The sequence below is a fragment of the Typopeltis vanoorti genome, chromosome 6 (genome assembly GCF_054136105.1).
Source record: "Typopeltis vanoorti isolate ZY-2024b chromosome 6, IOZ_Tvanoo_1.0, whole genome shotgun sequence".
Taxonomy (NCBI): Eukaryota; Metazoa; Arthropoda; class Arachnida; order Uropygi; family Thelyphonidae; genus Typopeltis; species Typopeltis vanoorti.
In genome coordinates this window covers 12,512,927-12,528,478 of record NC_143554.1, presented here as the reverse complement: position 1 = coordinate 12,528,478, position 15,552 = coordinate 12,512,927, and the positions used below count along the sequence as shown (strand labels likewise).

General features: G+C 34.8%; 1 protein-coding gene across 1 annotated transcript in view; it reads left to right on the top strand.

Annotated features, from left to right (window-relative positions):
* Positions 1-15,552, top strand: part of cmet (CENP-meta) — a 370,306-nt gene that overhangs the window by 175,547 nt on the left and 179,207 nt on the right. Inside the window, exon 13 of the mRNA XM_090393925.1 lies at positions 10,450-10,642. Within this exon, the coding sequence (XP_090250051.1) occupies positions 10,450-10,642 (193 nt within the window). The remainder of the gene's footprint in view (positions 1-10,449; positions 10,643-15,552) is intronic.

Below are 15,552 nucleotides of genomic sequence, written 5' to 3'. Positions count from 1 at the left end.
AAGTTTCATTTGGCAGAAGTTAGAATCAACCTTTTCTAGGCAAGTAAGTTTTATATAATTGCATGCTTATTGCTCTTCCTCTTCAGTGGGACGGCTTCGTTCATGTACTGTGATCATAACACTGTGGAGTAAGATCACAATTGAAAATGTGTGACTATCACTTTAACCCAAGTCATTTAACATTCACAGGTTTTTTTTTATCAGTGTTCTGCATTTAAAGTGACTCTTTCTCATTTGTTTTTTCAAATTGCATGATTTGGATTGCTGTCAGAATCTGCAGTTACACAATGAATATACGAACAGTGCAACAAATTGGCTTTCGTGTGTGGTGCAGTAACATTAAAATCTCCAAAATAAGTATTCATTCCTTTTTTTTAAATTAAAGCTTGAGTTGCAATTTGGTTTTGCTCGATAGAAATCTCAATTCTTTAATCCAAATGCTATTTATCTGCCTAAAACAAGTATTTAACATATTCATTTAACTGTTTAATGACTGGTTTGACACATCCTGTTGCTTCTAACTCAACGCATTGATTGTAAACTAGATATTAATTATAGTGTCGAGATGTCAGACATTTGGCTCATCATTTCAATCTGCTGTGTAAATTCTTTCATAACCACATTCCTAGCTAGATAGGTCTTTGAGATACTAACCAAAGCTGATTCAAGATGGAAACCTTAGCATTCCAGCATCTTCTTTAAATCTGTGAATAGTTGTGGGATTTGCTGTGTGGCATCCCTAGGAGTTGCCGGAGTACTTGATAATTTTCTTTGTGGTGTGATATGTCAGTCATGATTTATGTGCTTGCTTTTCTCTACATCTTTGTTCTGTTCTTTGGTGAGAATTTCTTCCAGTCAACCAGTTTGTTCAACATAACAGATACTGCATTAAAAAAAAAAATTGTACACTTTGGCTGGATGAGAGGAGAGAGAGGCTGTTTGTGTGATCTCAACATCATTGACACTTTTGTGCATTATGAAGGCAACTTTTAAGTTATGTTGTTTGAATATTTTTGCTGTTTTATCTGTAACATTTTTAATGTTAAGGTTTAATGTGCGAGTCTGCGTGGTTAGACTAGTGGCTGTGCACTTCACAACCATATGCCTGGGGAAGGAGTGTCCTAGGTTCGATTCCTGTCAGTAACGTGAGGAGCTAAAGGATCTTCCTCAGCCATAGCCAAGTTAGCCGGTCTTGGGTGTGGACAGTAGGGTTTTTTCCCCAGTTTATCCTGGGGTTTTTCATCCCGCAAAGCAGGCAAACCGGCCTTTAGAACTCAACACTACAGACATAGGATACACCTGGACGTAGGGTTGACCACATTATCCTGTGAACGGTTTAGGTCCAATGATTAATAAACCCTCAACACTGCAAGGTAAAAGGGTGGGGTGGGGGGGGGGAAGATGAGGTTTAATGTGTGAAGGAAGTACAGGAAGATGGTTTGATATTAAATCTGGTGTCAGACAAGGATGTACATTATCCCATCTGTTATTCATTATCTATATGGATCGCATTATGAAGGAAAGCAGTATTAAACCTGATATCAAAATTGGAGATGTTAATCTCAGCTCTTTACTTTATGCAGATGATGTTATACCTTCTGAATAAATCCAGCACAAATCTGCAAGATTCCTAGACTAAATCAAATAACTGCTGTGATAAATTTGTTATGAAAATCAGCATTCAAAAGACAGACAATGAAAATACGCAGACATCAACTGCCTATTTTCATTGTCATGAAAACATCAACTGTATCCTTAATGATGAACCTATAGAACCAGTAAAACATTTCAGCTAGTTAGTCAGAATTTTTAGTGAGGATGGCAAATTGAATATGGAAGTAGACAACAAAATGAGTAAATTTGGTATTGTAAGAACTTAGTTGAATAAATTTACATGTAATAAGAAAGAATTTAGTGAAAACATTACATTGAAAAACTGCTAAATGAAACAAGCAGTGATGACAGCACAGTGGCAAAAAACACTGACCAGGCATTCAATCAGGAATACATATCCATACTTGAAGTAGAAAAAGCCATCGAAGGCTTGAAATGTGGAAAGGCAGCAGGAGTAGATGATATTCGACCAGAAATGCTGAAGTATGGTGGTATAAGAGTCTTACAGTGGCTGCACTGCATAGTTCAGAAAGCCTGGACAGAGGGACGAATTCCCGATGATTGGAGTAGAGCTCTCATAGTACCCATATATAAAAAGGGAAATAAAATTGCATGTGAGAGTTACAGAGGCATTTCCCTACTGAGTGTTCCTGGCAAGATCTATGCAAGTATACTTGAGAAACGATTGAGAAGAATTGTGGAAGAAAAGCTTGGTGAAGAACAAGCTGGATTCAGGCCAAATAGAGGCTGTCAGGATCAGATCTTCACTTTACGACAAATAGTCGAGAAAGCATGGGAATATAACAAAGATCTGTATTTAAGTTTTGTCGATCTGGAAAAGGCATATGACAAGGTGCCAAGAGAGAAGCTATTCAAAACGCTGCAGTTATATGGTGTCAATGGGGCATTATATCAAGCAATACTTAGTCTTTATTTGAGTTGTAAGTCAGCAGTTAGAATTGAAGGAAGTACAGGAAGATGGTTTAATGTTAAATCTGGTGTGAGACAAGGATGTACATTATGCCCTCTGTTATTCATTATCTATATGGATCACATTATGAAGGAAAGTGGTATTAAACATGATATCAAAATTGGAGATGTTAATGTCAGCTCTTTGCTTTATGCAGATGATGTTATACTTCTAAATAAATCCACTACAAGTCTGCAAGATTCTCTGAATAAATTGAATAGCTGTTGTAATAGATATGGTATGAAGGTTAGCAATACAAAGACAATGAAAATAGGCAGAATCATTGAAAATGTCAACTGTGTTGTGAATGGAGAACCTGTTGAACAAGTAAAACATTTCAGCTATTTAGGCACGATTTTTACTGAAGATGGTAAATTAAATATAGAAATAGACAACAGAATCAGCAAAGCTGGTATGGTGGGAAGTCAATTGAATAAATTCATATGGAATAAGAGAGAAATTAGCCAGAACACTAAATTAGCTGTATACAAGACAGTGTTCAAACCAGTTTTAACTTATGGATCTGAGAGCTGGGTCAGAAGTAAAACACTTGACCAAAGACTAGAGACCACAGATATGAGAGTCCTGAGAAAGATTTTAGGCGTGAACAGATGGCATCAATGGCAGTATCATATTAAAAACGAGGGTATTAGGAAAGAACTTGACATTGTCAGCATCCAGGAAGGCGTTAGCAGAGCTAATCTCAGGTGGTATGGTCACTTAAACAGAATGGGAGAAGAAAGATTAGTAAAACAAGTGTTCTCTGCCAGGTTGGCAGCAAAACGACCCAGAGGAAGACCAAGATATGGTTGGATTGATACGGTACAAAGTGCTTTAGACGATAGATATATAAGATCTGATAATGTTGGCGTGTTGACAAGTAACAGACAGATTTGGAGGAAAATTGTAGATAGGAAATTAATAATGATGTAATTTTTTCATGTAGTACTATCATAACCTGTACACCCCTTGAGGGTACATGGCAGGAATTTGATGATGATGATGATGAAGATGAAGACAGTGTTCAAAACCAGTTTTAACTTATGGATCTGAGAGAAATGAAACACTTGACCAAAGACTAGAGACCACAGATATGAGAGTCCTGAGGAAGATTACAGGTATGAACAGATGGCATCAGTGGCAATATCATATTAAAAACAAGGATATTAGAAAAGAACTTAACATTGTTAGCATCCAGGTATGTGTTAGTAGAACTAATCTCAGGTGGTATGGTCACACAGAATGGAAAAGGAAAGATTAGCAAAACAAGTGTTGTCTGTCAGGTTGGCAGGAAAAGACCCAGAGGAAGACCAAGATATAGGTGGATTGATACAATAAAAATTTCCTTAGGAGATAGAAATATATGACCTGAAAATTTTTGAGTCTTGACAGATGTAAGTTCTTCATATAGTACTATCATAATATCCGGTACACTTCTTGAGGGTCAGGAATTTGGTGATGATAGTAATGAGGAATGATAGTGGTCAATTCAGAACACTGTTCATGAAAGCAACTGTAGAGGCAGACATAAGGCAGAAACTTGAACATCTATGAGAGAATGATTAAAGTGGATTTGGGAAAGAGAAAGGGAGGGTCATTAACTGAACTTTCCTCTTCTGAATAGCATCAAGCAATCTTAAAGAGGATTTTGGTGCATCACCCATATTTTGTGCTTTTAAATTTTTGCAATGTATTCATTTACAGTTTTATTTAGAGACATTTTTGCTATACACCAATATGCATATATTAAATTCTGGCATCTCTTCCAGAAATACTGGGTGTACATCTTCAGATTTTTTCTAATGGAAGACTGGACAGTTTTTCCTGGTGGAGCTGGAATGTATCTTTTAGGTTTTCAGTAAATGATTAGCCATTTGATCAGGAGTTATCTCTCGTGGTTTTTATGTTGTTGGTTCTGCTCCCCCCCCAATTTTCTCAGAAGTGATCAGCTTTTCTGGCTAGATTTGTTGAAGTCAAGTTCATGGATGGTTGAGATCCATCTTTTCTGTTGAGCATTACTATGAGTTCCTTAGCAATAGTTGTGTCTTCAGTTTCTTCATTGGCTAAAAGTTCCTCAGTTTCCTTACTCCAACATGGGATGTATTGTTTTCTATAGCCTCTAGGAATAGAGGCTACAGAAAATGTAGTGATATTCTATGATGAGGGGAGTGAAAAATCATGACTTGACTAAAGTGTGAACAAAGTAGATAATATTAATTATGTTGGTCAAAACAAATGATTTGGTATGATGGAAGATATGAAAGAGTTGTGAGGTGAAAATGAAGAACAAGAGAGTCAAGATGGTAGTTATTGGTGTCTGAGGGAAGAGCCATGATTGCAAATAATTCACTAGACTGTGTAGATGAAATTGTATGTATGTGTGTGGTATTTTGATGCCTAGGATGATTTAAATGGTTAAAAGAAAGATGTATTTTTTTTTTTTTTTTTTTAGTTATTAGCAAAAAATTCTCCATGAGGAGGTCATCATCTGTCGGTTGACCTCTTCATGGAGAATTTTATAAACTATTTTTTGGCTCAAACTATCTTGAACCAGCCATTTGGTGGAGACACATGGATGATATCTTCATTATTTGGAAATATGACCTCCCAAATCTACGACCCTTCCTTCACTCTCACTTCATTTAACCTGTAATTGGTTTCGCATTAGAACATCATAAAGAAATCAACAATAGTGTCACCTTGGATATATATCATAAGCTTACTCACACTGGACACCATCTTCATGCTTCATCCTTTCACCATCATACTCAAAAGCTAGGTGTTATCCACACACTCAAGAATCAAGCAGTTTCTGTTTTACAAATTGAAGGTCAGCTCAAGAACTCCAAGCCTTTTTTCTAACTGATTTGTTCTTAATAGATATTCCAGAAAAAACAGATAAGATTTTGTTTTCAAACTTCATATCTCTTCATAATCAGAATATCTAGTATGAAGAATTGTTTGCCATTCCATATATTGGCAATCTGTCTATTAGGATCGCTGCTCTTTTCAGGAATCAAAACATCAGAGTGACTTACAAACTGATTCAAAATGTTTGCAGCCTTTGCAGATCTAAAGGACAGCACCACCTTTACAAACTATTGGTAGCCTATAGGATGCCATGCTCATGTGGCTTAGCCTATATAAGGCAGACAAGCCATGGTTTGGATGTGAGAAAGAAGGAATAAGTTGGAGACATTGAGCACAAAAGTAAGGAAAGATCTGGTCTGGCCCACCATACTTCAACAACCAACCATACAAGTAGCCTGGGATGTTTCCATTATGCTGTATTTAGATCAAGACGTCAAAGAATCTGTAATAGTTATCCATTCACACAAGTCTCTTAACAGAAACCAAGAACTTATATTGAGTGACATCTAGAAATCTCATTAGATCTTATAATAACATGTCAGATTTCACTTTTTCCAACAGTTATCTTCAATCTTTACCAGGTGATAGCTGACACATGCCATGCAACTCTGCATTCTTGTTAGGATGAATTTATTCATTTCCATTGCAGTGATTTTTCAGCATTTGAACATCTTTGCAGTTATCTATTTTTATGTACTTTTTTACAAACCTTGAAGAAGTCACCAGTTGGGTGAAAGTGAAACTAGTTGGCCTACAACTTTTTTTTTTTAATTTTTTGTGACAATAAAAAAAAACCATCCTCAGGAGCACTTGAATGGTTTTCGTGTTATACTTGAAGAAATTGTTCAGTGACAGAGTAATTGTTGAATAGTCTGGGTGTTTGTATGAAAATGTGGTTGCATGCATTAAATTAAGTGGACAAAATCATGAATGTAACAACATAGAGAATAAGAGTTAGGGAAGACCCCCATGAAATATCGGACTAATGTAACCTGTGGAAAGGGGATTCGATTGCTGAATAACTCCAGCTTTTTTTTTTTGTATGGTCATGCATTTAGGGTTACCTAAATGTCCATCATCCTATGTTCTATTGGCATACATATATACTAATGCCAGTAGCATTAGGAATCGAGGTGAAGAGTTCTTATCATTGGTAGATTAGTTGGAGCAGAGGGCACAAAATTACTGAATTTGTGAGACTTGCCTAGTCTCACAAATTCAGAAGAGAATGTTGCAACAGACATCAATAGAACATAATGAGTTCAGTGTATTCAAGGAAGTCAGACAATATAGGAAGAGTCTGGGAGTTTTGTTAATGATTGCAAACAACTTAAATTGAAACTTAGTGGAAATCTGCAGTTATAGTAATACTATGAGTAAAGGTAGTGTATACAAAACAAACTATGCAACTAGATTATTGCTGCAGACCAGAATAATCTAGTCTGTAGTAGCACATTCTTCACACTCTGGAGAAGGCTGACTGCATAGACAGATAAATCTTATATAAATATTCAAACAATGCTGTGCATGGACAAGTGGTTAGGCAAAGGGGTCTGTATTTCTTGTAGATTGGAGTTTGTAGAGTCACAAGTGAAGTCCTTGGCGAAAACAGTATGGAGAAAGCTGTAGCAGAGAACAGATGTAAATGGAATAATAGATATGGATGCGAATTGGTCAATAAATTTGTCAATGAAATGTTATTTTTTATTTTTATTTTTTGTTAATAAATGTTTACCAGTAGCTGCTTTGTTTTTATACGTTTAGGGAGAATTGGAGAAATGGTAGTGGCCGTATTGATGGAGTTATATGTAGAAACAGAGAAAGTGATTGGAGAGAGAGTCTATGAAAGAGAAAAATATTAGTTTCAAAACAAATTCCATTTACTCAGCCATTTAGGCTGGCAAATTTGGTGTCTTTTAACACTGCCAGTAATTTTACTTCAGACCATTAAGGTTTGCTCTTCACTGTTCGTGTGACATTGTTTTCCTGATATACGCTCACAAGTAGACCCACACTTCACTGTGCAGGTATTCGAAACCGAAAATCCCACAGAATAGGTTGGTCAATCCTTATTCTATGATTGTCCTATGTCTGTAGATGCATGTGTTCATAGGGCCGGTTTGCCTGTTCTGATAGACAAAAAAAACAGAGTTTCCAAGAGAAAAAAATCCTCTACCTCGCTGAGACTGGCTAACTCACCTTTAGTCGAAAGAGACCATATAAAGGTTCCTCATGTCGTGGATGGGAATCGAACCATCATTCCAATCAAAGGACTTCGTCTACACTATGGGTATCCATCCTTTTGGTTTGCCTGGGCCACGTTGAGTGAAGAGGAATTGTCTTGGGCCACATATAAAATGTATAATATAGTTAATGTATATAAGTAACAAAACTTCCTTTATTTTTTGAAACTTTTATTATAACATTAAAAAAGATGGCAGCATAAATACAAAACTAGTGAAATATTTGGCCTTGTTTATGTTAAATCAATATCTGGTTTGATTGGAAGTGGTTGCAATTCGTGGTAAGCTCTCAGGGTTCTTGTCAGAAATATTTAGTCTAACTTTACTCTTCGTATGCTTCATTCTTGAAAATAGTTGTTCACAAATGTACGTACTACCAAAAAAAAGCAATGACATGAATAAAGCGGGATTGTAAAGTAAGGATATTTCTCTCTGGGAAGAGAAAACTTATAAAAATCTAGCAAAGAGGCATGATTAAATTTTTCTTTGAGTTGAATATCTGATTGCATCTCTCTACATTACATTTGAAATAACATATTTATGTTGACTGAAAATGGAGTCGCAAATACACAAAAAAATTGAAATTTTTTCTGAAATCTTGAAATCTATTCTCAAATTCCTGTATCAAAACAGAAAGAAAGAGCATATTTTTCATATCACATAATGTTAAAAGTTAAAGATCTTATGGGACTGCATTACTAACAGTCCAGGGTTGCACATAGGCTGTGGGTGGGCATCCCTGGTCTATACCAACTGAGCTACGTAGGCTCTGTGACATTGCTTATGGATGTTTAAAATGTAAGTACAGAACTTTAATTTTAAAACAAAATTAATATTTGTAATACTTAAATAGTAGCAAAATAAGAAATATACTATACAATTGCAAGAATTTTATTCAGATTTGTTCTGTGCAGATATATCTGATTAAAAACTTCTACCTCCTATCCCCAAAAGAAATTTCTCTCTCACACACACACACACACTACAAATTTTGCTTGCATTCAATAGCTTGTGTGTGCAGTTGAAGTAGCATATCTTACTGAATATAGAAAATGGTACATTTGATGTATTTTAACTGTGAATGGAAAAAAAGAAACAAAAAGTGGTCCTTAGAATGTTTCACAGTGCGTCCTTGATTTTATTAATCTAAGTTTTATATGCATCATCCTTCTCACTGCTTACAGGTTGACTATTGGAAATTTACTGAACACCTCTGACTGTAAGCCAACACATTTCTTATCCATTGGACAAATGACAGGACAGGCTACGAGATTATTTCTAAAAATTTTGGTGATAGTTTGTTTCCACAGACAAATCTGACTAGATATCTTTCTTCAGCATGCATTAGATTAGATTTTAGAGTTTTTGCTTTCCTCTGTGGAATGCAAGAATGTATAAAGTTACAAATATAGGAATATGATTGTGTGTTATTTTGTCACATATTCTTGAAATCTCCTGGATACAATAACATTAAAGAGAGTAATGCTTATGCCATATCAATTAATTGTTAATCATATTAATAAATATCTTGGCTAACAAAATAATTGACAATTTCTTAAATTGTATTAATGGTATGATAATACCATTTTCATACTATAATTTGTCCTTTTAACTTGTGTGTATTTTAAGTAATATCTTACTGAATATAGCTAATACAATAATCATACTGTAATTTAATAAGCTGTTCTGTTAGCTTTTTATTTATTATTTACTTTTTTTGTCAGTGAAACAAATAAAATGAATTAATTCTTCTGTTTAAGAAATTGTCAATCAATCCAGTTATTCTTTATGAATATTATAACTCAGGAAATGTAGTTAGGTGCAGATTCATTCATGTCCATGTGACCTCTTATTATTACAACCTTAGATGCACATAGACATAGCTATTGTTTATTTTTATTTATTTTTATGTCTCTCTCTCTCTCTCCCCTACCAATGAAAAGTTGTAACCCTCTAGAATATCAGTACCATGGGCAGGCTAAGGATTTTTTTTTATTATTTTACTTATTTTTTGCATACTTCAGGCCTCCAGTAAACAGAGTGGTGGTTCCACACCGAACAATGAAGTTCATCTCCTACCTGAACACAATTGCTAACATCCATGCTCAAGACAGGATTCAAACTTGTCGTCTGTTGGTTGGATACATTAACCTTAAGTATTCTTAAATATGCTGGCTTGATTGGCAAGCATATTTAAGAATACATAATATGAATCACGTAAAATATTAATTTTGTCAGCCATACCAAGTAATGCTCTTGCATTTTTAGTTACTATGAATATCATTCTATGATGCAGTTAACAGATAAGAATAAAATCTATTTGAAAAAATTATGATTTCTATAACATACCATAAAAGGACCAAACACACGAAAAAAAAATGTAAATATTGAGCTTGTGCATTTTGGCATTACTCCAAGTCAATCCACAATCTCTTCTCACCAGGGTGAAAACAGTATGTTATTGAGAATCTGGATCAGTATTTTATTTGGAGTAGAATGAAAGATGTTTTGGTCTTTGCTAACTTGTTAGTATGCATTCATATACTGCAAATTCAAATGTTTGTATACAATAACCAAAGAAAGAATGAAAATAAACATTTGAATTCTGTTACATTGAAATGTAATAGAATATTATATGAAATATGTAGATAATAAGTTACAATTTACTTTGATTTTTCATCTGGCATATTATTATTACAATCATTATCATATGATCTAATAGTTGGAAATTTCTTTCATGTTATTTTAAAGAAAAAGTTACGGAGAGAAACATGGTGTGGTGATTATACACAACTTCCATGCTTTCGATTACCTGTTGCACAATTTAGAAAAGAAAAACGAATGACAGAGTCTGAAGAGGATGACTACAGATGCTTGAAGACAAAATTTTCTTTGGTTGATATCTCATCACCTTCCATCGATGAGTCTGACATTGACTTCCAAGGTATTATCATTAAACCATAATATATATATATATATATATATATATATCTCATGTTAGACAGTAAAGTAGCCAGATCACTTCTCATAAAATATTTTATCACTAAAGCCATTAGTTGGTTTTGTCATCTTTAAAGTACTTATCTTTGATTTCCAGCATGCAATCCAATATTTTTTTATGTATATAAAAAAATATTGGATTGCATGCTGGAAATCAAAGATTTTTCATTTTATGTATATATTTTGCATATAATTTTCTTTGTACTAACTGGCATTTTGGCATTTGAAAGAACTGGTTACATGAAGATTCTGAGAATAGGATGGGTACAGAAAGTCACAAATGAAGAGCTCTATTAGAAGATACAACCAAAGGAGAATCTAATGCAGAAGATTATAAAACGGAAGCTGCAATCATTTGGACACATCTGTAGCATGAGTGAGGACTGGAAGATAAAGACATTCATGTTTAGTATTATGGATTGTGTGAACAGAAGAGGTAGACCATACAGAGAATGGATAGACGATATAAAGAACTGGTGTGAAATGGGTGTACAGAAACTGCAACAATGTGCACTGGACAAAGAAAGGTGGAAGAAGATAGTGAAGGAGATATCGGACACCAACGGGCAGTGAGCCCATAGTTGGTGATGATGATACTAACTGGCATCCTCATTTCAATTCTATTCTTTGTAATATTTGATTAAGATAATTAACAGCATTTGTGAAAACACTAAGCATACCAGTAATCACTGTTATAACTTTTTTTTACTGCTTTTCCAATAACTCCTTCCTATCTCCCTTTATTATTCTATTTATACACCTGTTCTAGCTGAAGAGATTTTAATTTTATTGAAATTTGATATATTAAATCATTACTAAAATTCATCAAATCGTCATTTTTCATTTAAATTGGACCATTTCAGGCATTGACTCATTAACAGGATGATTTGAAGCAATACAAAAATACATATTACAAATAACAATAAATAAGCTTTTTACAAAAATAAAATAAATCGGTTCAATTAACAGAGTAATGAATGACATTGACATTTTTATAATTATCTTGGCTTATTTTTGTACTTGTTGTTGCAGTTGAAAGTTATTTTAGCTCATTTGGGGTTAAATGTACTGTACTGTTTCAGAATACCCTGCATTCTAAATATTCTGTAAGTTACTGTATTTTTCCATGTATAAGACGATAATTTTTTTCTAAATTTTTTTGACCAAAAATTGGGGGTCATCTTATATGGGGGGGGGGGGGTAACTGGTTGAGAGATCCATAGTTGCCGTGGCAAAACTGCCGGTACCTTGTCACTGCAAACAGGCTACCGCCAATCACTTCAACTCTGTCGATTAACGTCATTAACAGCTGATTCCGAATAAACAAATCAGAACTCTGAAAGCATTCATATGTCTGCAACTCGTTGGCAGGGTAAGTTAATGCATTAACAATATTTTGAGCACTAGCCCAGAAAAACGTCTGAAAATAAAAAATTATTATCATATTCTTCAAAATTCAAGTTAACCCGGTGCTGGTGAGGTGGGAAAATGTAGCAAAAGTGGTAAGGTGGGGGTCCCACAGACCCACCCAAATAATGTAGTGTATTATAGAAATACATATATTTTTAATCAATATTAAATTACATATTATTTAAGTGTCCTGTAATATTACAGAATAAAAACAGATGCACAAAATTAACTTAATCAATTTCACTCTCATCATCTCTGCTAAATGTCTCCTTGTCTGTCAAAGCATCATCTATAAGTTGAAGTAACCTCTGTTCTTCCTGCTCGTAACTCATCTGGTTAAAAAAAAAAAAAAAAAAAAAAAGATATTCTCAAAATACCCTCTAAATATTTACGAAAATGTATTTTTGCTTATCGTTGGTATGTAAAAATATAGAAGACACAGCAGTAACGATAATACTTTAGTAGAATATACATGAAAACAACTTACTTTTCAGAAGTAAATTTAGTCGCACTTTTGGTAAGGTGGGGTCTAGTGGATCCCAGCACACTTTACGCCTCGCACACTAAACTTGCTTGCATGCAACAGCCTGTCATCTCTGGCATCGAGTAGTGGGTTACGGATGGGGAAGCTATACTGAGGCATGACTCACTGCCACGCTTTGTTAAAAAGTTATAGTCATTTTAAAATCTTTGGGCTCTGTGACACCCCACCTTACTAGTGCCAGGTTAAAAGTCATCAATTATGCAAAAGAACATGGAAATAAAGCTTCAGAGAGAGACAGTTTAGTTTCTTAATTTTATTATTGATTAAAATATTGATTTCTTAATTTTGGGTTAGAAAAAGTACGGTTTGTCTTATACATGGAAAAATACAGTAATTCATCTCTGATCACAGTGAGAATATTTTCCTGTTTCAAAAGACACAATGCTTCGAGCACTCTCAAAACACTGTGTTAGCCATGAGAAGAGAATATAGTTGAAGTTATGACTTATTCACGAAGACCACTTTCTCTCTTGATGTATCCTATAAATAGTGGTGTTTTATTACTTTTTTTAATTTATAGCAATCATCTTGTCCTACAAATATATATATTCACACACTTTTGCATACTTTTTATTTTCACAAGGATATTTGTTGTATTTGCATATATCATCATCAAATTCCTGCCATGTACCCTCAAGGGGTGTACAGGATATGATAGTACTACATGAAAAAAAATTACATCATTATTGGCCTATATAAAGATGCTAATGTTTACTGAGATATGGAGGTGACTGACTTTAATGTATTATTTCATTGCTGGAAATTTATGCAAAATACAGGATGATCAAAATTAAAGTATTTTGAAAATATGGAAGAAATTAAATAGAAATAGAAAAATATTAAAATACAGAAGAAAAAATTTTCACATTTAATCCTAAACCAAAAATTTGGCTACGATACGTTAATGATGTTTATGCTCTCCTGGGTCATTCAGAACAAGAACTACACTTGTTCTTATATAAAATCACCCCTCTTCATTCACGCATCAAATTCATGCTCGAAAAAGAATCTCCACAGAGTATCTCCTTCCTGGAAGTACAAATCCAAAGGAAAGAAGATGGTTCCATCTCCACCTCCTATCGAAAGCCGACTTTTCAGAACGCTATATTCACAATTCTTCTGCTCACTATCCATCTCAGAAATTTGGCATCATTAAATCATTAGTAACTAGAGCACACAGATTCTGCTCCTCTAAAGGTTCTTTAAACCAAGAATTGGAAATAATTAAAAATACCACCATACAAAATTAATTATTTCCAATTCTTGGTTTAAAGAACCTTTAGAGGAGCAGAATCTGTGTGCTCTAGTTACTAATGATGATGCCAAATCATTAAATTCCACACCAATTAAAAATTAAAAATACCACCATACAAAATGGGGGTGCTTAAGGGTCAAAGCTGTATAACTGAGAGGAGACCTCCACATAGCCTTTAAAGGAATGCGGAGAACCGACCAGAGCTTCTGACCTAATGTCCAATCCTCACCTTCTCGTGGTGCACCCTGTTGGGTATCTACTTTGATACTGAACGAACGAGGATGGGCTGGCAATTTGGGATTTAGCCGACCAAATTGTATTCTTATTGGTTAAACCAAAATAAAAAATGATGGTACAACATGACAAAATTTCATGCCGGCTGGGGCGTCGCCGGGTTAAACAAAGCCCCCGTTGTTTTCGCCAGGGAACCAGGGCGAACAGCGAAAAGTCAGCTACTGGAACAAATCTGAAAACAAACCCCAACTCAACATCACCAGAGTTAAAGATCGGTACTATCAACGTAAGAAGCCTGAATGGCAAAGAAATGGAGCTAGCTGAGGAATTAGATAAGTACCAGATCGACATAATAGGGGTGACTGAAACAAAAAAAGACCAAAACTGGTGAGATCTTTCTGAGCAATACATACAAAATGTTATATTCAGGCAATGACAATCAAGGAAAAGAAGGAGTAGCCATAGTATTCATCACAAAACACGAGGCTAATCTTCTTGAATGCCAGTCAGTCTGAAGTAGAGAAATGTGGGCAAATATGAGAATGGGGAACTGGACAATGAGACTTATTTGTGCCTATGGTCCCACAGAAGGTTCTACTAAGGTAGAAGTGGAGGAATTTTTTGACGCTTTAGAAAAAGCAACTGACACAATGAAAAAGGAAAAGTTGGTCCTTGTTGGGGATCTAAATAGTAGAGTAGGCAATGATTGTGAGACATACAAAAATATTTTGGGAAAATTTGGAGAAAAGAGCAAAGCTAATAATTATGGCAAATATCTGTTGGATTTCTGCTCAGGACATGGACTGGTTATTACTAACACCATGTTCCAACATAAAAATGTGCACAAATTCACATGGAGAGAAGAGGCTAGGAATAAGAAAAGTCTCATTGACTATGTTATTGTTGATAGTGATGTTTTCTCCCTGGTGCAGGACACCAGAGTGTACAGAGGATTTGAAATTGGAAGTGATCACTATTTAGTCTTGAGCAGGATAAAATTGAATTTCATATTGAAAAGAATAACATGTAAGAAAGTTTTAAAGCGAATAAAAGTTGAGCAGCTCTCAGATGTGAACTGTAGACTAAAATACAGAAATATTATTGAAAAGAAAATGAGAGAGTTTGAGAACAGGAATCAAACCTTGGAGATTCAGTGGCAAACTCTGAAGGAAACATTGATTGATTCTGCCAGAGAGGCATGTGGTGAGGTTGTGTGTAAAGATAAAAAAATCAGAACTCTCTGGTGGACACAGGAAGTTAAAGCGGCAGTGAAGGAAAAGAAGAAAGCATATCAAAAGTTCCTGGCAAATAAGTCAGCTTTTACTCTTACAGAATACAGAGACAAATGTAAGAAAGCTAAACAGTGTGTAAAACTAGCTAAACAAAAGTCATGGGAGGACTTTGGCAAGAA